The following is a 22,655-nucleotide window of genomic DNA, read 5'->3' as shown; positions in this document are numbered from 1 at the left end:
GCCAATTATCAGCGCCGGAGAAGACATCGCGAAAGCTTCCTGGCCATCCAGTGTAGATGTCAGTGATACTATTGGGAAGACAACGTTGGAGAAACGTGAACATTTTATTTGTACTGTATAATCTGCAGATTCTGACAGAAATCTGCAACTATCCTTTGAAGCACCGCTCCTCTAAAACAGCAATAAGGATAATTATTAGGTTAACTACATTATTATGTAAATAACTTAAAGCAAAAATTGGGAAACGTAAAGTCAGAAGTCTTTATATTAAGGGCCATCAGTCAAACAATACTGTTTGCTCTGGGTCTAAACCAGAGTGTTGTGTGTGACGTCTTCTTTTGCGCATGCGGGCCTCTTTGAGCGTTCACGCTAGAGCGCATTTGCTGTCGCATTTTATTTGTAGTGTGAACAAGCAGACCAAAAAAAAAAAAATTTAAAAAAAATTCGGATTTGATCAAAAAAATCGGAATTGAGCATTAACACCTGCAGTGTGAACGTAGCCAAAGAAGCAGAGCAGCTTGCACTGCATACTCTACCTTTTTTCCCCACAAAGGCATGTAAATACATGTAGACGCCAGTACAGGGAGTCAAAAATGTTGGATTTAAGTAACCAACCCTCGATGCCTACTATCTACTGGTCATAAACAATTCTCTCAGACAGCACATTCCCAGCTATCTGAACAGCTGTGCCATACTTCACTACCAAACCAGACTTGTGCTCTGAGCCATATATGAGCCTCACCGCCCACTTCACTGGAGCAGTACTGTTCTTGAATCTATTAAAAACAATTGAAAAAAATGAAATGATACAGAACCTTTTTGCTTTTTAAGATATTATTTTGTGTTATTTTGCTTGTGTTATTTTGCAAAACGTTTTTGAATTACCGCGACAAGATTTTTTCCCATATTGTTCAGCCATAGAAATATATTTAGATTTACGACCCAAGAGCAGCACAGAACTAATTACTAGCTGCGATCACATACCTCAGATCCTATGTTTAATATGTTTAAGAAAAAACTGACACTGGCTGTTTTCCAACTTCCTCGTTTCATAAGAGAAAAAAAACAAAAAAAAAAAAACAGACTCCTTAAAGCCAGACATAAGAAACAAATGTGTCAGAAAACGTCTGCGTGTTCAATATGAGACTGGCCATGCCTCAGAGTGCTCAAGCTTAGCCCTTCATCCAAACTCTTTATCACTTTCTGCTCTATAAGACTTTAAGGACTAAATCCCAAACTTCTTATCCTACTTAGAAGTCAAGGTTTAACAGGAACCACTTTAAAGTCTTAGAAAATTACTCACAACAGGAAAAACCCTAGTTTGTGTTGGTGTTCGTGTGTAGGATTACATTTATCTGTGTGGACATTTTCCTTTTCCCATGAGACAATCTGCATGATAAGCCAAATGAAAAGCAGACAAAAAGTCAAAACCTGCTTATTCCTCAACTCAGAAAAGAAAATCTGCTCAATATTACCGCCTCAGTGTACAAAGCATATTCCTTGCCTCTTCCTGATTAGATACTTCCCCTCCCCCACTGACTAATGCACAAACCACCACTTCATTTCAACAGATGTAAGTGGTGGTGGGAAAGACCAATGGATAAAACAGTATTATTAGTGTGACTGCACCTGCTTGAACTGCTCATCTACAGTTCATTACAAACGTAAAGAAGATGACTAACAAAAAGTGGACTGCGGATTTAACTTCATTCTTCAGCACAAGAAAAAAAATAAACTTTATGCCAAACATATCAGGACACAACAGAAAGGGTATTTAGATGCCAAACTGACTACTGGCTTGTTTTCATAACATGGTCTTTGTTATGGACGCAACTTGTCTGAGCAATGGGGACTAACGCAATTAGCAGCATAGATTTAGCCAGCTGTCCCTTTTCTTATCTACTAGTCCAGTCTAAACAAGCACGACTGCACTAAGCAGGTAGTTAATTACATGTATCTGTGCTCAGATTTAAAAAAAAAAGAAATTTATTGATTATGTAGGAATTGAGATAACATCTTGCATAGACAGGACAGAGGCATGTAAGCGAATGGAATCTTTGATGCAGAGGCCAAATCGATGACTCAATGTTTAGCTTCTTTCCACATGACATTGATGATGTCCAAGCATCTAACATACACATAAGGCCAAAGACTTGGACTAGTCCACCAACTAGAGGATTTGTTTTGCAAAGGGGGGGGGGGGGGGGGGGGGGGGGGGGGGTACTCCAATAGGACCACACGGAGGACGCTGTGTTTGGTGCAGTGTTTTCATGATAAGATAAACTGCAAAAGAGGCCTGCAGTCCATAATCTAATCTAAAAACCAATCTGAAAATTTACTACATAACACTTTGTGGCATGTGCTGGTCCTTTGCTGGTCCTTGGCCAGGGACAGCTACCAGTAAGTCATACCACGGAAAATATATGCTTCCCATTTCAGTTTCATGATTTTCTTTCTACACCTTTGTGCAGTGCATGGATGCCACAGAAGATTAGATGAAATGGAAGCAATGGCTTTTTCTGTTTTTTGTATGACTTGTTGCATTTTAGCTTGTTTATTTTGGTCTTCCTGTGCTGAAAGTAGGTTTACCTACCCTAATGCAGGCACTAAAAAGACTCCACAAGTGGGATTTTAATAACTTTAACACTTCCTACTTTCTGCCCTCTGGACAAACAAAAAAAAGAAGAACCGTGTAAAGGTTTCTTCAGTCCGAAAGTGCTTATTCTGTATTTCCCTGAAAAGCCACAACTACTTGTGAAAAAAGATGGAAAAAAATCCACCAGATGGGAAGTGCTTGATTTAAAGAAGTCAACACTAATTAAATAAATGTAACGGACATGCTGGATACCATATTACTTTCATGTAATTCGCAATATTTGAAATTCACTTGAAAGTTCACCACAGCCCACACGAGAGCGCCTTGCAGCAGCTGATAGGAACAAACACTCCCTCACATCTTATGCTCAGTTTCCCTCTGCTTCCTGACCCACTTCCTCTCTCAGCCCAGCCATAGGAAGGCAGGCTATCCACTTCTCAAGACCGTGTGCTGCAGCACAACAGGCAGAGGTTGATGTGTCTGGAATGGCAAACAAGTCTTAACACAGCTGTAGAGCTGTAGTAATGCTGACCTCAGGGTCGCTCTGTCAGCCTTCACCTGCTTTTGTGACCACAGCATGATTCGCACATGGGAAGAAGGGGGGACCCTCCTTCAACTGAGAGCTAATTACACATAGAAGCTGAGTAACCTAGTTAAAGACAGGGGCCAAGTATGTAAGTCATGCTGCCCTTTTGGCACACTAACCACAGTCATTACAATTCAAACTACCCTATTGTCATAAACAAGCAAATGAGCCAGTGGTGGCGCACAGACACAGCGATACACAAAAGAGTGTTTGGGAATTCATGCAGCCACTAGTGACTCTTTACAGAGACTACTTATGACTGCCAAATGGGAATAAAGGAGACAGCACTGAGTATTTAATTATCTCCATAAAACCTTCAGATTTGGAGTCAACAATTGTAATAAATCATTTCCAATGGTGGTATTGTTTTGATTGCTTTCAATCACTTTAAAAAAAAAACAAAAAAAAACACAAAAACAAATCATCTCTAGTTCAGGCGTTTGCTTTTCTCTGTTCAGTGCACCTGTTTATTGAATATGTACTGGCCATATAATGAAGTCAAAAAGAAAGATCTTGGCTTGAGAAGCTGCATTTGTGAAACGCAGTTATGTTCCTGTCCACCCCCCACCCCACCCCCCAAAAAACACCCTCATTCATTAATGGCAACACCCATTTAATTACATCTGTGGTCCAGTTGTGGGCAGTTTAATTAAGATATTGAGGCAATAAACCGTTTTTGACTGCAAGCCAAACAACACTTGCATTTAATATACAGCTCTCCACGTATGATGAAGCAGAGGCGGTTTGGTGATGGTGGAAGAAGGGGGGACGCAGTAATCTATGCAACTGGGAGGTGCATCCACTTTCATGCTTTGACTCCTTCCCATTTCCCTTCCATAACACTGTGTTAGTGGGTCAGTTCTGAACCTAGCAGCATTTGTGTGAATACAATGGACTCGAAGAGGGTAATTTACTGTATGTGCGAATTAAAGACTTAACATTTGGATATTTTTTCGAGCCCATTGTTCAGTTTGAAAGAGACTACAATGACGCCAGCAGTGAATGCCAGGGGGCAGGGCGCGGTTGCACCTCGGCGTATGTGGGTCTACCGTTTGGGAGATAAGTTTTCCTGCCGCACTATGGCTAGCTACCCCACCCCGATCCATAACGTACAAACGGCACATTCCCTCCCTCTAAACCCAAGAGCCAAAGGAACAAAAATCATCTTTGTCTAGGGGCTAGAAAGTTTTTCAGCAATGTCAGTTAACTGCCGCTAACGGTTAGTGCTAGCTTTACCGAGAAAAAAAAATGTTCCCATTACACAGACTGTCCCGATTCATTTTAGCTAGCGCATGCACTTTCGTGTCTGGACTGCTGTAGTTGGGTGTAGGGGAAAAAACGAAGATCGCCGCAACCAATTTAAGAGAGCGAAGCAGAAAAACGAAATATTCTTAAATAATCTACATCATCTTTAACCTACCTTCTGAGAGGAAAATGCAAGTATCTCCGAAAGCTGAATGAAAAAGCACAAAACCCAACTCGTATCCCAACTGATTTCTCCTCCCTCTGCCGGAGCCGCTGCTGCGCTGACACGAGCCGCTCTCTCTGTGTGCTCTTTCCCCTCTCCGACACAGGCCCCGCCCCTCCGCTGCTTTGGCGAGCGCTGCGTGGATTACTTTCTTTGAAGGACACAGCTCACAGCCAATCACAAGCATAGACCTCACACCTCCTTTCTTCAGGTTCCCACTTACTGAAAATGACTCCTAAACTGTGTGTTTATGGCAGCTTCATACCATTTTAATCTCTATTGCACGCCGTTATGTCCTCCTGTTATCCATTTACTACATACTGGTTATTATATACATATTTTTCTACAACCATATGTTAAGAAAAAGCACAATTTCACAACCCATTTAGATGAACTGCCAAATGCAACTCCTTCATGATCCAGGAGGATTTCATAATATGGCATGAGGCTGAGGCAAAAATAGCTGGATAGTCTGGCTTTATGCATGCACATCCAGTTGTAAGTGAGTGGGGGCAAGCTGGCTGATACTATTAGAAGGATACACACACACACACACACACACACACACACGGCATGTGGCTAACAAAGTTGGATTACATTTCTTAGACTTTTTCCAACATCAATAAGCAAAAAGTGTGATTCAGGATGAAGCAACACCAATACCTGCTTAGTAGATACTGAAATTACATTTCACATCTCCATAAGAACACATAAGTACTGCAGAGGGTCATCAACACAGCCCAGAAGATCACTGGCTGCTCTCTGCCCAGCCTGGAGGTCACTGCAAACTCTCGGTACCTCAGCAGAGCTGGCAATATCATCAAGGACCACTCTCACCCCAGCAACCAACTGTTTGAACTATTACCGTCAGGCCGACGGTACAGGTCACATAAAACCAGGACAAACAGATTCAGGGATAGCTTCTTTCCCAGAGCTACCACCGTAGTAAATAAGCACAAAAACAATTGAACCTATTCCATACCGTCACTGTCATTATATTATGCTGCTATTCATACTGTCATTATATTAATGCTGCTATCCTGTATATATTGTACATACTATTGTTTGAGTACTTACGATTGGTTTTTTTTTTGTACTTTTTATATTTTACATTTATATTTATTATTGAAACTTGCACCAAGGGAGTGGCACTCCAATTTCGTTGTACTCTGTACAATGACAATAAAGGCTATTCTATTCTATTCTATGTACCCCAAGTGTAAAACAGCACCACGAGATGGCGGTATTTTACAAATCCAGAGACACTAGAAAACAGCCGTGGTCTATCAGGCATCCTTTCCCAACATTTTAGGGCTCATATGCCAGAAAAACTTCAATAAACACGGACATTGATTCATTTTCCTGCTATCCTGGTACTCCCAGTTAATTTGACGCTGCAGTAAATGGAGTACTGCACAAAAGTCTTGGTCTTATTTTAGTTCTGTTTTTTTGCACAATACTCAGCTGAATCAGTTCCCAGTTCATTCTGCAACAAGAATGATGACCTCTAAAAAATTACCAGGGTAATAAGCAGTCCTGCAACAAATGATGGCTTTAAAAAAAAAAAAAGTGCACCCGTACACTAAAAAGAAGTGGTGCTGCTTCAAATGTAAGTACCAAATATTTCATTTCTGATTTATCCCGGATTTATCCCATATGCATGAAAAGCAATTTGCATTAATATTTAAAGATCTTTGATTTTAGGCTTAGATTTAGCCTCCTTACACTCTGCAAAGTACTATGTATGTTACAGTGTAGATTTCAAATTACTTACCTTTTCTCATTGATGGCTTCCTCTCGATGGGCTTCTCGGGGGTTTTCTGAGCAGAATCAAAAGCCGCCTTCATCTGTGCCACCTTCACGGACTGGTTCTGCTCATCCGACTTGAGTTCAGCTAGCTTTGGCCGCTCCTGGTGCTGCAGCTTTTCATGCAGCTGAACTGTCTCCTTTATGAGTTCAGAGACGGGCCTTGATCGGGGAGTGCCCAGGGACTTGTTTCTCTCTGAGATAGAGTCATCATCATAGTCTTTGCCAGGTTTTTTAGCAGTATCTTCTGGAATCTTGTTTTCTGTGTTAAGCATCATATGAGCATCCTTCCTCATGCTGACTGAGACTTGGTGGATTTCCTCTGAGGTAACCTTAACACCTGAACTCGAGACTGAGCCAGCATCTGCAGCTAGTGCAACAGTTTTCTTCAGGGACTCTTTTCTCCTGACCGACCGACTATCTGCCTTTTCAGAGTCAGATAACTGTGGGTTGCTTTTGCTCTCAGCATCACTTCTTATCTTCAAAGGAGGTCTGAGAGTACTGGTGTCTGTCTTTTGCCCATCATTCTTTGTAGGTGGAGACAGAGAGGAAGGTGCAGATTCCTCGCCACTCACTTCACTTTTTTCATGTGAAACAGCTGATTGTAAATCATCCGAGCCTACACCCTCAGAGAGGCCTATATCTGCCTTTATCTTCACATCCTGCTTGTTTGAAGCATCAGTTGAGTCTATGTCTTCAGCTCTGAAATCACATGATTTTGGGCATGAGCTCTCAAAACAAAGCAAATCTGAAGCTGCACTGTGAGTAGAGATTGCTTGTTTCACATCCAGGTCTTTACTGGTGTAATCTTTTGTTGCATACTCTGCTTTATGCTTATTGTGTATCCCATCTGCAGAGGAGGACAAAATCCCCTTTATATCACTTTCTGAAAGATCAATCCAATCACCAGGCGATGCTAATGCTGAACTGTCAAGGACCTCCTTTGCACTTACATCTACAGGAACATCTGAGGTGTCCTTGCAGTCAGTATGAACTTCTTTTATTTTAGAAAGGGATGGTGTTGCCTCCTTTTTATTCCTCTTAAGCAGCTTCTCCAAAATAGAGCTGGGTTCAGTGGAAACTGGATTCATGTCAGCTGTATCCACGTGTGAATAAGCCCTTGCCAACTCTCTTTGGTCATCGGTGGCAGCTTCATGTTTAGTTTTACTTTCTGCGCTCTCCTTTGAAGGTCTACAGTGAATGGTATCACTCACGTCTGATAAAGGCGCTCTCTGAAGGCTGTTTTTCAAAGGATGCTGGGGTTGAGGTGGGGGTTCTTTCCCCTCACTCAAGCGGCCCACTGTTCCCGCGCAAATCTTAATATCCTCATTCTCAACTTTATGCATCATAGTTTCATTCAGATCCTGAAAGGGCAGAGACTCACTTCCTGCATGAGCTCCACATCTGCTGCTCGTCTGCATCATAGATCCCCGTTCAGAGATGTGAAAAGAGCTTGCGTCCTCTGGGTTTTCACCTTGGTTCTCCTCATGTGGTAATGTTTCCTCTGCCGGATACTCCATCTTGATCTTTTTCTCACTCTTGATCTGACTGAACCGCTTACAAGCTCTTGCACTTTCCACAGTTTTCAAACTGCTCTTGCAGTCCTCGTCCGTCTCATGTGGGACCAGTGGAGCAGTCCTCCCTCCTCCTCCTCCTTCCTCCTCCTTTCCTGCAACCCCTCCCTGTCTCACCTCTCTTGCAGCAGCAGAACTCTCCCACACATTCATGTGCTCCTTACTAGAAGGTGTTGTTGGCTCCTGATCCTGAAACTCTGGCTTTACCCCGGAGTTACTGCCCTCGTCTTCACATAATGTTTCTCCCTTTATGACATCACCTGCATGACTGCCCACACATTCAGAGTCATGGCTGGGCTTCGCCTCCTCCGATCCTTCACTGAAACCTTGCTCTCCTCCTTCCACTTTGTCTAGATTCTGTCCCATGATGGTCTGTGGAGAAAGACACGATGTTAATCTCACAACAGTCGACCAAATCCTCCTTCAATCACACACTGAAAACTGAAATAAACAAAAACAGTGAAAACAGAGGAGGAAGTGAGCAGACACTGTGCAGCACATTGCAAACACTCATAGTCACACGGGCCATTTTCATGGAGGTGGTTAATTGCCCACCTTATTACTTTAACTGCAATAGTATAGTCCCTGTTGACTATTTAATGCACTTCCAATGTCTGGGCCAGCTTGACTTTAAGTCAAATTACATTTGCAACATTAAGCAGTGAGCTCTCCTGTGAATTTCCATACTTTGTTTTTCAATCGATCAGTAATCCAGTAAATGTATGAATCAGGGGTTTTTTTTTGTTTGTTTGTTGTTGTTTTTTTGAGCATCACAGATGATGAACTGTTACTTGCAGTCTGTCTCAAAAGAATTTAATTAGTTCACATTTCTTTAGCTGAATTTAGCAAAAGTGTTAAAGATTACATAGTTTTTCAGGCACTAAATATTTCTCAAAGACCTACTAGCTGAAAACTTGGCATATCTCAGCATGGTGTGCAATGTGTGCTTAAAAACATCTGAGGAAACAGCAGATGTGCAGTATCTAAGAGTCATGTCCTCAAAAAATAGAAAAAGAGTCCAGCCCTTTAGTTGATGCATCTACAAGTCATGGTACAACAGTGAGTGTCTACAGCTATCTGTAAGACACGGGCGGAGCTCTGCCATGGATTGCAGCTGCATTTCAGTCAGTGGTGCTGGACATCTTGTCAAAATTGATGAAATTAAGAACGCAAAAGTATCTTCAGATTTTGATTTTATTGCCAACAGCTTAATTTTTCCATCTTGACAGTTTTACTCGATAGAAGAAAGAAAAAAACAAAACAAAAAACACACATTGTGGAAAACTATCAGTCATGGATTGGTCTCCCCAGAGCCCTGACATCACCATTATTAAAGCATGTGAGATTATGTTGACAGAGAACGGAAGAAAAAGCAACAGACATCGAAAGAGGAGCTTCAGAGTTCAGGCCGTACTGAAGAATAAAGGTGGTCATAGCAGATATTGACTTTCAAGCTCAATACAACTGTACAAACACCGTTTTTTGCTTTTTATACTGTGCAGCTCTGCAGATGTTTCAATAAACTGCTCCACCTATTTCCAGTTTTCCCAGAAGAATACAAAGATATGGTGGGTGGCTAGAGACTTCAGCACAGTGCTGCATGTTAAATGTAGGGAGATGTGTATATTCATTTAACTGAGGGTCTGTGTTGTATATCAGCAGGCTTCTCCGGAGAAACATTATCCTCCACAGCTGACTGCAGCTATTGCTCTTACAAATATGATGGAGGTGTCATTGGTGCTTATGAAGATAAATGGTCAGAAAATATTACAGCCTTAGCAAGAGGAGGTAAAATGAACTATTATTAAGCCAAGCATAAGGGGGGGGGGGGGGGGGGGGATTACAATTACGCTGAAGAGAAACCTTTCCATGAGTGTGTCTAATTGTTTAATGGGTTACTACCCACCAAACTGCAGCAGTAAGCAGAGAAGATGGTTAAATACAATGAACAATGATCTGGACACGGAGTCTGTTTCCTGTCTACGGCCTCATCACCCATCTGTGTGACAACATATGACTGCTCTTGTCTTATCATCTGACAGGCCTGCATGCTGGCCAGAGACATGTTGAAAGGGGCTAATGTTATCACAAAGCAATGGTGGCATAACTCTGTGGAGAAGCTGTGATAATGAAAGAGAGTGCAGATGTGCATGATAGCACACATAAAAGGCAGAAGGAGATGTGAGGACATCAAGTGAAAACAAGTGACACGTCTGCTTTCCTTCACGTCATGCGGCCTAGTCAGGTTGAAGCCAGTGTCGTAGCTCAGTAGAATTCACATTCACAGATTATCCTCCACCTACTCTCTCACTCATTGTAGGGAACCCCTTCCCTTAAGGCATTTCATCCATGCTAACAACAATTCGTGAATTATCCGGTCTCATCCCTCCTGAATGCCCAAAGCCCATCACTTGATCCCCATGTGCTCTGTTGCTCCAGCATACTCAGACATCCAGGAATTCAAAACCAGTGAGGCACAAACCAAAGTTTCAGCATGTGGAAAATACACAACTTACTGTTTCCCTAAGCTTTGATAAGCACAAGAGAGCAACAAGCCTAGCTTGCTGCTCCCAAAATACACTGGGCGTAATATTAAATATTACGCCCAGGAATATGTTGCAGCTGACACTTACCAGTTAGACGCTGTAGCCAAGTCGATCGCTCCTCGCTCAGGACTGACAGAGTGCTCTTTGTTGGTTGTTTGGTGATGATCGGTCCTCCCTCAAATAAACCAGCAACAGGAGCCTTATATTACATCCATGTGATGTCACAGCACATTTGACTAATAAGATCAGGGGGCGCTTGGACTTGTAGATTTATTTTTTGCTGTCTTGGAGATGTAAAATTAAATATCTCTAACACTGTTTGGACATACGGTTTATGAAGAACAGAAATAGTCGATCAGAAACAGAAATCATCAATCATCACTGGGGGAGGGCAGTCAGCAGCACAGTGTAATTGCAACAATGGATATGTATATTCAATGGCCACTTCATTAGGTATGCCTGTTCAGCGAAAACATCTAACCAGCAAATCACATGACTTGCAGACATGACATGCTGAAGTTTGAACTGAGCATCAGAATCAGGAAGAAAGGTGATTTAAGCGACTTTAGAGGTGATATTGTTGTTGGTGCCAGAGTTTCAAAAACTCAGTTGTCTGGTTCAAAATGCCTTGTTGATGTCAGAGGACACGGTAAATCAATTAACCACTGGTTGCAACCAAAGTATAACTTCAACCAGTGGAAGTCCACACCAGGTGTAACTCCTGCCAACTAAGAAGAGGAGACTGAGCCCTCGATTATTTTATGAGCACAGTGGATAACGTGTCATGTCACAAAGCTCAAACTGACTTCTTAAACATGACAGTGAGTTCACTGTACTCACATGGCCTTCACAGTCACCAGATCTTAATCCAATAGAGCACTTTGGGATGTGATGCAACAGGAGAGTCAATATGCACCAAAATCTCGGAGAAATGTTTCGAGCATTTTGTAGAATTAAGACAACCTGTGGGGGGAGGGGCCACCCTGGTGCTAGCATGGTGTCACTAATAAAGTGGCCAGTTTGTGTATATTTGAAAACAACAGCTTCAGTGGAAATGACAAATACAAGTAGATGAGAACAAAGACATAAGACACAAGGCAGACAAGCCCCACTAGCAAATATAGAAAATGACTTAGTTTGTTTTTGCTTCAATATGAATCTGTGTGATCAGGGTGAAACACAGGCCTACTGTAGGACACAGGCAGGACTGTTGCTATTTTACTCACTTCAACCCACTTGGAGGGTGATTACGTTTGCTAACTGTGTTAAAGTCCAACCAATTGAGGCTGTAGATTAAACGTGTAATGCTGTTGGGTTTTTAAACAATTTCCTTTTAGATTTAATTCCAAATCCTTGCATGTATTTTTCTTTAATTGTTTACCTTTTGTCCGTGTCTTCTGTGTTTTCTCGCGTCTTCCTCTGTTTGTCGTGTCTTAATTATGGCCGCTTCCCCTTTTAATTTGGTGATTGCTTTTCCTTGTGCGCTTATTTCCTCCTGCTTTCGAATACATTTCTTGAGTTTGGTTTAGTTTAGTTTTATTCCCCTCCTTCTGCTAGATAAAAAAAAAAGTTGATTCGTGTTTTTATTTGTGTTAACATTTTTTATAATTTAAATAAATTAAAAAAATATGTATGTGTGTGTGTGTGTGTGTGTGTGTGTGTGGGGGGAGATCTGAACTTCCTCGGACTCTTACCCAAGTGTTACGAGCTTAGCATTTTTTTACACCTCTGTCCAGCAGTTAAGAAAAGCAGGGTTGTTGTTTTTTTATGTTGTGTCTGGGATAAACCGTGAGCATTTGTATGCCCAGGGGAGTGGGATATTATCTGAAAACAGCTCTGGCCATTTCTTTTGTTTGCGCTTGGTTACTGGAGTAACGTCCCAAACAGGATGTGTCCTCAGATAATAAAACAAAAGTGGAGGTGCTGCAGCCAAGAATTCACCGGCAGACGAAGGGGAAGAGGGGCCCGTCCACACCCACCGGCCGCTTACTGAAAGCTACTGTGCCGACAGACAGGCAGCCAGTGTTCTTATAAGCCGGTGTGTTTGAGTTTATAAAGGTCACTTTGAATCTAATCTCTAAAAAAACAAAAAAAAACAATCTGTTACTAGTTTAGCGCGATGTTTAACTCGAAGCAGGCTTTTTTTTTTTTTTAGCAGATTAATGCGCCTGTTTACAACTGTTTAACAGGTTACATCAGGGGACTAGTCATTCATTTCACATCCGTTGACAAACTAGTCCAAGTAGAAATGGGTTTTATTCACACACATACATACACACACACACGATATAAAACTGCAGCTTAGCCACCTCACTTCCTCATCACACGCTATTCTGTGCACAAGAGCAGCATTCATACACACGGTCACGCAGGCCTGCAGAAACAGGAGTCTGTAAGTTAACTCATGCACTGATGTCATGCAAACACTGACGGGAAGCCAGATGTTATATAACCTGGCTGTTAGAAAATATTTCCTCTGCCAAAGCGTACAGATGAGGGCACAATCATGATGTAATGTCAGGGCGCACACTCCATCACAGTGGATTCGTGTATTTCGTTATTATGTCTGAATATCTGTGCCGGACAGTTCGAACATTCATGAAGATTATTCTAGCTGTTTGTGTTCACCAAAACATTTCAAAGACTAAAACCTTTTATTTATTACAAGTTCAAAAACTTATTTTTCCATTTGCCATCCATCCACATTGTTTGTAATTTGAACATGGAAAAAAAATAGAGATACTGACTGGGCACGACAGAGAAAAAATGAGTTGTAAAAATGCAAGGAAACGGAAATAATCGCAAAACAATAAAATACAAAAGAAAAAAAAACATTTTGGTTTTTAAATGCAAAAGATCGTGGAATAAAAACTTATTCCACAGGTACGTGTTGTTTTGAATCTGTAAATTAAGTTGGATTAAGTTACCCAGTCAGGGTTACCATAGCTGATAATCATGTATATTATGGCTCAAAATGTTATATTTTTCCTCCAAGGAACCACTTTGCTGTATTGTTTTGAAAGTGGTCTTGAGAACAACTTGGTGAAAAAATGATTTTCAATTGTATTTTTGGCAGTTTATTACTAGCAGCTTGTCACAAAAACAGCAAATTTGTTCCCACTTTAGTTGAATCTATGAAAAATGTCAGACACATAGACAAGTCTTTTCACACAAAGACGACTTGGTATGATAAGAAAGGTGTTCATACCAAGTATTAACTTTAAAGCTGGTTAGAATTATTCAAACTCCATTTTTGCTTTATAGACTGTATTTCCATGTGTGTTATTTTGTATTGTTGTTGTATGTTATTTTTCCATTTACTTTATCTTCATGAACCAGTTCTTAACTGTTGGGGGCTCAGTTTTGAGACGACTGTGATTCCTGTCGGTCCCCTCTGGCATTTGACCCCGAATTGCAACGTTTGGATCTTTTACGAAATCCTGAGTAACTCTTCAGTTTTGAAAGAATTATGCTCCGAGAGGGAAGAGCAAAAGCAATTATGTAAAAGAAATGTTTATTTCCATAATTAACACATACAGTACAGTATCTTTACCAACATAAAAAGTGCAATATGCATTCAAACTACAGCAATGTACAGTACAAAAATTACTGCATACTTAAATATAAAAAGAAAATGGTTACCAAACCATGAAGTAACCTACTGTGATCGCTGTCACGTCAGTGTGACAAAAGCTTCAGAACTCATTAATGATATGAGTGTAAAAGCTTAACAGCTATGAGCCCGGTGACTCCAACGAGTCTCTTTTGTTTCTCCCAAAAGGTGCAAAACAGATGTGACAGCATTTAAATATGTACGTGATTGACGTTATGATTCACATGTTTTATACAGCTTCAACGGCATTTCCTATTTAAGACAGCCAAAATTAAAAAACTTAAAAAAAACAAAAAAAACAAAAACACTTTGGTCTTTCACATTGGAAAAAAAAAAAAAAAGTAAAAAAATGTTGTGAGCTAAAAATGTTGGCAACCCTTAAATAATTTTAAGGTAAAGAATGTTGTAATGTTTTCTGTTGTTTTGTCAAGAATGTTCAGCTAACTTTAGCTGTCATAAATCCCCAGTTTCTGTCACGCTTTATGATTTTCAGCCATGTAGTGTGACTCCACACTCCGCTCTCCAAGAACAGTGAACATTGTAGGGAATGATGAGGTCAATAACATTACTCCAATGTTATTTTGGAAGATAGCTTGTTGTGTACCAGTATTCACTCAATAAAAAAGCAGTGCAAAGGAACAACAAACTCAGAAATGTTTCTGTTTGTTGAGAACAGTGAGCGTGCCTCTGGCAAAAAGTTACCTCTCCTCTCTACTCTCATCCCATTCACTCACTCAGGGACTAACACATAGTAAATGCATTAAAATGGATTTAAAAACCAAACTGATTTCCTCACTTTAACTAGACATCAGCAACTGAACTGACTTGAACTCTTGGTTGGCGTTCATGTGAGCAAAAGCTCCATGAACACAACATGAGGTAACCATTAATTTTACAACCCGCTAGCATCTTAAACATAAACCGTGTGGTAAACAACTATGTTTATTCAACAGTTTGCTTTATGTGAAGCTCTTTGAGGGAATCAAGTTCATCAATGTAGGCTACCACTTTGTACCCGACAGATAAAAATAAGATAAGTGCCAGTGGACACCAAATTAAAGGTTACAGATCACCGTACCGTCTCGTTCTGCGGACGAACACACAGCTCTGTGCCTCTGGTCTCGTAGGTAAGGCACTTGTTTGTCCATAAATCAAACAACTTAGAGGTGAACTGATGGCTTTACACACTTCTCAGATACAGCAATATGACTTTCATCACTGTGAACAGCAGTTTGAGAAACAATGTGGCAAAGGAGAGCATACACTCCTTATAACAACAGTTGGCTTTCTTTTTATTTTCTCAGACTCGACCCTTTCCCGTTTCCAGAATCTGTACAACCTTCTTCAGCCCCGCAGGGTGACAGAAGAGGGGATGAGTGGACCGTATACAGCCTCCACTTGATTTGTCAGCTTCTAGGTTCACCTGGTCGTGCCCTCTCTGGAGTGTGCAAGTCCTTGCGGGGCCGGGATAGCGCAGAGGTGGTCGGGGAGTCCCAGTCCAAGCTGGGGTCTGGCTCTGGCGACAGTGAGAGGAGCAGGAGTGTTCCTGCATCTGAGGAGCAGACTGAACACAGGTCCTCGGAGGACAGGTTGAGGCTGCCCAACTTGGCCAGCGAGTTGGACCGCTTCAGCCTCGAGGGCACAGTAAGGCCAGCTAGCCGCATGCGGGTCTCGATCTCCTGTGCCCTCTGGCGTACGAGGCCAGGCTTCCCCCTCACGCTCCTCAGGCTGTCACTGCTGGAGCTGCGTGTCAAGGTGGAGCCGTGAGGCGAGGAGGTGGGTGTAAGCAGCCCAGACCCCACCACCCCCAACAAGGCTTCATTGGTCAGTGGCACGACCAGTGGCTCTAACCGCACTTGGCATGGCGTTGAAGATTTAGCGAAGTCGCTGGAGAACTCCTCGTCCTCCTCAGTGTGAAAGGGACTCTTTTGGGACATTTGGCATCCGTGCAAAGGCTTCAGAGAGTTCAGGCTTTCCTGAGATAAACCCGCAAGTCTCTCTAGTCTCTCTGCACGGCGGCGGACCAACCCAGATTGTCGCAGCTGTAAAAGGGTCTCCTGTTGTTGGCCAAGGTAGCAAGCCACTGCAGGCTTGTCGTCCTCAGAATCGATTTTCATCAGCTCAGGGAGAGCCTCTGAGGCACTAGCAGACTGACTCTCATCAAGCTCAGTCTTTACTTCAGAGAACTCCCCATTATGCTCAGGCTCTACTAACTGCAGTGATTCTCCAAGCCGTTCCTCTCTTTCAAGTGGAGCCTTGGTTGGGGAGGCAGCACAGTTGGCACAGTCACACAGAGGCCCACAGGGGCACCGCAGTCCCACTGAGGATCTGAGGCCTTCAGATGAGGTATGGGACTGTAGGAATGAAGCACTTGGGACTTCGGGAGGAGTCAGGTTAAGGCAACGCTTAGAAGCCAAGTTTGGAGAATCTCGTTTCAGATAAGACTTGGTCTGATCACACCAAGGCAGTGGCGTAGAAGCATCGGCTGGAAGAAGGATGGAGGAAGCTTTTTTCTAAATAAAGACGGCGCAGAAAAACAAATGCAACAATCAACAGTTATTTATGCAAATATTTAGCATTTTCAGTCTGAAATATGGGCTAAACTTCAATTTTCAAACTTACATTGTAGTTGCATGGAGTGCTGAAATGGTTGTTATTGTTGGAATTTTCATTGAGACTTGCCAGGTCCATCCCATTACCCTCTACTTCGACATCTTGCGTTTCACCACCGCCTTCATCATCTGGCTGCATTAATACCTCCATCTCTGCCTCCTCCTTTTGCACGTCCTCCTCCTCCTCCTCCTCCACTGTGCTGAATTCCAGCCTCAGACGCAGCTCCTCAAGGGGCTCCGGACCGCGACTGCAGGTCTGGGCCGCAGTCCCCTCTGCCGTCGGCCCAAAGTGGGGGAGCGGCAAGCCCTCACGGCCATCAAAGGCCTCGTCATCCAGCAGAGCATCCCTTTCCACATCCTCAATTTCTATAAAGACCTTCTCCATGCCGAGAAGGGGAGGGCCGCGCACAGGTGTTGATGGTTCACTGTCCAGCGCAGAGTCAGAGAGACGGCGGAAGTAATAGTTGTTGTAGGCTGGGTCGTTCTCCAGGGGAACAGTCCTGCATGGGGAGGGGCACGCTGCACCTTTATCAGATAGTGCTTCCTCACAGCAGGGAGACATTCCTGGATCTGGAGTCAGGATGCCTCCCTCCTCTCCTCTGCAGCACTGAGCCATTCCCTGCTGTCCCTCGGCCATCTCACAGTCTCCGTCTGGATGCCAGAGCTTGTTGTGCCGTTGTTTACTGAAAACAGAGAGAGACCAAACACAAGTTTAAAAAAGCTTAAAGAGTTCACCTACAATTTATGCATAGATCAATCGAGGGATTATACCTGGCATCCAAGATGCCTTCGTATTCTGCCAGCTGTCTCATGAAAGCTGGGTTGGGTCGCGTGATGCTCCTCTTTTGCTTGACAAAGTTATAAGCTTTCTCTAGCGACCAGCCGTACTCCTTCATGGCATAAGCGATGACGGTGGAGGCAGACCGACTGACACCCATCTTGCAGTGAACGAGACACTTGGAGCGGTTCTTTCTGTGGGAAGGAATACATGCACATTTTTATAAAACACACATAAACATCAATTAGCAATGAAAATAACCAAATAAACTACAAACTTTCCTGTTCCACATTTGCCTTCGTCTCATCTGAAAAACTGTTGAGGTTGGATAGTAGATTAAAAACAAAAGAGGCATCTGAGGACTAATTTTCTTAATAAGTAAACCAGACTCATTCTATTACTCGATTCAGCTGTTTTGTGAAAGGGATGATCAAAGTAAACCAGAAAATGCTGAAACGGTTTTACACTTATTAAGCAATATTTTGGAACACACACGTGATAAAATAATCATGTGAGGTTTGTTTTCTCAATTGTTTACTTTGTTCTCTCCTTGCTGCTCCTTCTCTCACTCCCAAAATCTCTCTTTTTCCACTTGTGGCCTCAGCTTATGGACTTGAGCACCTCCCCAACACTTAAACTGGTGGATCCCTTTATTTCCCCACTGTGTGAACTTTACCAAAGCAAATTTTGTGTTAATCAGCACTTCAAGAACCTGCCTGGCTGGTTCAAGTGTTGTCAGAAAATATGATCCCTAAAGCAGGAAGTTAAGCTGGAATTCTGTTTTTCTGCTACATAACAGATTGTTAACTAAACCTGTTCAACTTCTTTTTAACACAAATATCTAAACATTCAATCACATGGGAACACCTCAATGGCTTTCAGTCATTTAGACACGGTCATGACAACCTGCTGAAGTTTAAACTGAGCATCAGAATTGGGGAGAAAGGCAGTTTAAGTGAACGTGGCATGGTTGTTTGTGCCAGACAGGCTTGTGGTGGTGGTGCAATAGTATGAAGGATATTTGCTACCAGCCGAACACTAAACTCCACAGCCTACCTGAGTATTACATAAAACAGTGGGGCCATCTTATGACAGCTGCTTCCAGCAGGATAATCCAAGAGAGCACCTTTGGGCTGTGGTGGAACAGGGGATTCGCATCATCTGCTGCGTGATGCTATCATGTCAATATGGACCAAAATCTCTGAGGAATGTTTCCTTGTTGAATTTACGGCATAAAGAATTTTAGGCAGTTCTGACTGCAAAAGGGGGTCTGACCTAGTATTAGCAAGGTGTGCCTAATGAATGAGTAAGTGTATGTACTACAACCTTGAAGTTACCAAGTGGGGTCATTTATGACCTCAGCTGTATATTTATATGTACTAATGTGTTACTTCACTAAAATACTAGCTTTGTTGACAGTAAGTCTCTAGTGATGATGACATACAGATAGTTATATCATCGACATGTTTTCTGTTCCACTCAGGACTCACTTTGCTTTAACAATGAAGTTATATGTGTCGTTCCAGTGAGCAAGCAGGTCGGTGGCCTCTTCATCGTAGACGCGTATGTTGTGATAACTGAATGTGCCTGGAAAGAAGTTGTCTATTTCTCGGGTTACATTGAGTATATAGGCCACCCTGGGGAGGAAAGATAACATGAACTCATCAACAGCATTCTTTCTTGCTCAAATCATAATGAAAATATGTTTTTTTATGTGGATATCTGAGCTTCTCTATTATCTAAAATAAATCACCCTGACTCTTGCAGCTCCTCCAAATTAGATGCATTCCATTCAGAGCCCTAAAAAACAAAATGAGAGAAAATAATGTTTAGACTGGGTATATTTTCAAATCTTCGGGAGACTGTTCTTTCTCCAAAACAATGATTTTAAAGGCAAGATTACTTTAACACTAATGTTCCTTTGGGGTAGAACAGAAAAGGAATCATTTTATCTCAGCTACTCGCAGGAAACAACAGATGTAGCAAATGTTTCTGTCAATGTAAGAGACAGCATTAGTTTTCCCACCAGGTAGACATGGTCAAAGATGAGGGTGGCTTTGTCCATCTGACCCAGGATCAACAGCATCTCATTATCAATGAACTCTTTGTATTCCTTAAGGTTGCAGTTCATGTGTTGCTCCAACTCTGTACGGATCTGAACAAAAACAACAACAAAAAAACCCAAAAAAAAACAACACAGCATGACTTATGTGTGAAGGGCAATAAACACACATTTAAGTGATCTCTTTTAACAAGTTAGTCCATTGATTTTTATTTCATCAAGTGACCTACCAAAACAAAGGACAGGGGCTATTCAAAAATCTTTTATCTTGCAAGCTAGACAGTCAAAAATTGACATTAAGAAATGGCAGTTAAAGCAATAACATGGAGGTATTGACAACATCTTAAAGACTATTAATACTTTCAGATACAACTGCCCATCTGCTGGGTGAAACCTAAGCAGAATATTGACCTTCATATAACTGCAAAGGAGCTGCAGGAAGGTTTAGCTGACACAAGTGGCACTGCACCTCTCCACTCTGCAGCACTGATGCAGAAACAGGATCTACATCTAAAAAGGAAATCCTACCTGCAACCTCATCACAGAAGACTAAAGCATTGCGCTTGGGTAAGCCCAATTCACTGTATCCGTTTCTTGATGAAGAGACTACAGTGACCAAATTTAAGTAAAAAACAAATCCAATCTAGAGCTCAACAAGCACAAAGTGTATGGAGTGGCATTCAGAGTTTCCTAAACAGAAACTCTGCAGGGAGACTTTATGCTATATGGTAAAAAGTGAATAAAATCCTAAATCAAGAATAGAAAAGATAAATGGTGTAAAGAGGGGTTAGTAACAACTAACTTGGTAGGATAGCCAAATGCTATAATTTAAGTTAATGAGAAAAAAGTAGGATGCATGTTTAGGTGTTTGCTTAGTAGTTCTTTTCACTTCCAAAGCAAGAAATTTGCACAGGCGTGCCCAAGTATTTCCATAAATAATGATAAATCTTTAAAGAATAAAATTTAAAGGAAGCCTTTCAAAACTAAACCACATGAAATGGAAAGTAAATGACTTTTTTTTTTTTTTTTTTTAAACCTGTTTGGAGGTGACGTTCTCAAGGTCCTGGCACGTCATGATGCTTCTGAGTTTTGCTTTAATAAGGCACTCTGTCCTCTCTCTCTCTGAAGGCCTGCAAAAGATGATGTCTCATGAAACTCTCAGCACTTGTTAAAGACAGCTGCTCCAAAAGAATCTGAACCCATTTCAACAAAATTTAAGTTGGACCGTGTTTACTGACTTGTCGACAAACATGGTGGGTGAGTCTGGTCGTGTGGTCTCCAAGTCCTTCATGGCGTTCCACTCGTTGATGCAGCTCTGGTCTGAAGCAATGCAGCTCTCATAGTAGCCCATCCAGGTGAGAGCCATTCCTCCAGGGAAATAGTTATACCTGCGTGAAACCTCGCATGCTTTGTGCAGAACCTGCAGGGCTGACCTAGATGGTTGTTGAATAGGAAAATAAAGAATTGATAGTTTGATTCTCTTTAATGATGAAAAAAATAATAATAAAATAAAATCACATGATTGTGTTGTTTACAGTTTGGCCTTGTGCACTTTTGTGCACATATGTCTTTATGCCAGTAGGTGGCATATTGAGCACTGCCTCAGCCTGCACCATTGCAGCAGAGTCTGTCTATTAGGGGATTTATTGTTGTGTGAAAGTCAACTGTAGCAGCCAGCCACTGTGACTCCGGGGGTTGATCATTACTCACCACATAGCCTGCACTGACACGGGTTTGAAGACATGAGTCCGACCTGCCGTGTTCACAGTAAAACCCCTGAGGAGCAAATAAAACAGATGGTTACTATGTGTTCATCTAAAGTGTCAGGGATGGATGCAAAAAAAAAAAAAAAAAAAAAGGCAGCACGATAATGCTCCAGCTGTGGCCTCTGTCCTTAAAACAAGGGTCATAAAGAAAGAATTTAAAAAAACAAACGAAAAAAAACAAACTCACCCATCTCCATCCAAGTGGATCTTTGTATCGCTCCACAGAGGTAGCACCATGCCTATCGAGCAGCTTTTACTGGAAAAGTAGAATAAAAAAGGCAAAAAGGGGGAATGAAAGAACAATGTTTACATGGACTTTTAATTCAGTTGTTACAAGAAATTTGTATTTTGTTTAAAACTACTAGCTTCACAGGTAACTCCATACCTCCAACAGAGAAATGGTAACATTTAAATGTCAACTGTTTTAAGGTACAAAGGTTTGAGCTTGTGTGTGGCTAGAAACAAGGACATATTTTAAGCTTCAGTCAGAGTGGTGCAGGTGAGTGCTATCTACATTCACAAGTACATATTGTATAAAGTATTTCATCTGTCTTGTTCAGAATAAACACAAAGTCAATAAAAATATCAAATCTTTAATGGAGCTTAGCCTTTAAGAATATTAAACTCTACATATTTTACCAGTCTTTGTTGGTGAAGTCGATTCCCAGAAGGATGTTCTCCTCTGTGTCTTGTCGCCCACTGGTGTACACCACCACCATGTACCGCACACGATCTGACCATGCACTCTCCAGCCGTACCGCCTGCACAAGACACAAACAGTGGAATTCAAAGTGTTTCATCCAGGTTATAAAATTTCAAAACACTAATTTAAGTATTTATATAATAATTAAAATGTAAACATTGTGTTAACTGCCTTCACACAGGCAGAAAAGCTAATGCACAGGAGAAGCAAGAAAATTCTGGTAAACTGCTTTTCTGTCCAACAAAGTGTCGCACGCTTGATGCAACAGGGTAGCTGAGTGCTCAGGATGTGTGCGGGCACATAAGTGGTAAACATAAAGTGGGTAACACATACACCCCTATGCTATGGAAACATGTTGTAATGCTCTCCTGAGTATGTTCAAACCTGCCCTTGTGAGCTAATAATTACAGTGAGCAAATAAGCATCTGATTACACAATAAAATGCATTCTGGAGGGTTTGTTAGTCACTGGTCTCACTGTGTGTGTGTGTGTGTGTGTGTGTGTGTGTGTGTGTGTGTGTGCATATTTCCATCTAGATGTATGAA

At 41.8% G+C, this 22,655-nt stretch overlaps 2 protein-coding genes across 4 annotated transcripts in view; both read right to left on the bottom strand.

Moving 5' to 3' along the window:
* The window catches only part of coro1ca (coronin, actin binding protein, 1Ca), a 38,296-nt gene extending 26,292 nt beyond the window's left edge, over positions 1 to 12,004 (bottom strand). The window contains exons 1-3 of one of the 2 annotated variants that reach the window (XM_085425491.1): positions 11,958 to 12,004; positions 10,664 to 10,751; positions 6,425 to 8,402 (exon numbers count right to left, since the gene is read on the bottom strand). In XM_085425491.1, coding sequence (XP_085281617.1) covers positions 6,425 to 8,396 — 1,972 coding nt within the window. In that variant the 5' untranslated portion in view covers positions 8,397 to 8,402; positions 10,664 to 10,751; positions 11,958 to 12,004. Of the gene's footprint in view, positions 1 to 4,602; positions 4,758 to 6,424; positions 8,403 to 10,663; positions 10,752 to 11,957 lie in introns of those variants that run through there. The other variant, XM_085425492.1, reaches the window with a different exon arrangement.
* A 2,069-nt stretch (positions 12,005 to 14,073) lies between these two features.
* Positions 14,074 to 22,655, bottom strand: part of ssh1a (slingshot protein phosphatase 1a) — a 19,969-nt gene continuing 11,387 nt past the window's right edge. For both annotated transcript variants that reach the window (XM_085425484.1, XM_085425485.1), the window contains 11 exons: positions 22,047 to 22,168; positions 21,595 to 21,663; positions 21,352 to 21,417; positions 20,880 to 21,074; positions 20,678 to 20,771; positions 19,606 to 19,734; positions 19,333 to 19,379; positions 19,070 to 19,216; positions 17,573 to 17,773; positions 16,812 to 17,484; positions 14,074 to 16,702 (listed from right to left, as the gene is read on the bottom strand). In XM_085425484.1, the coding sequence (XP_085281610.1) occupies positions 15,596 to 16,702; positions 16,812 to 17,484; positions 17,573 to 17,773; positions 19,070 to 19,216; positions 19,333 to 19,379; positions 19,606 to 19,734; positions 20,678 to 20,771; positions 20,880 to 21,074; positions 21,352 to 21,417; positions 21,595 to 21,663; positions 22,047 to 22,168 (2,850 nt within the window). In that variant the 3' untranslated portion in view covers positions 14,074 to 15,595. The remainder of the gene's footprint in view (positions 16,703 to 16,811; positions 17,485 to 17,572; positions 17,774 to 19,069; positions 19,217 to 19,332; positions 19,380 to 19,605; positions 19,735 to 20,677; positions 20,772 to 20,879; positions 21,075 to 21,351; positions 21,418 to 21,594; positions 21,664 to 22,046; positions 22,169 to 22,655) is intronic.

This window comes from Rhamphochromis longiceps, linkage group LG12 (genome assembly GCF_057381845.1).
Source record: "Rhamphochromis longiceps isolate RC_006_pf linkage group LG12, R_longiceps_female_GT1.1, whole genome shotgun sequence".
In the NCBI taxonomy this organism is placed as follows: Eukaryota; Metazoa; Chordata; class Actinopteri; order Cichliformes; family Cichlidae; genus Rhamphochromis; species Rhamphochromis longiceps.
Note: the sequence above shows the minus strand (reverse complement) of the source record. Positions and strands in the feature narration are given on the sequence as shown.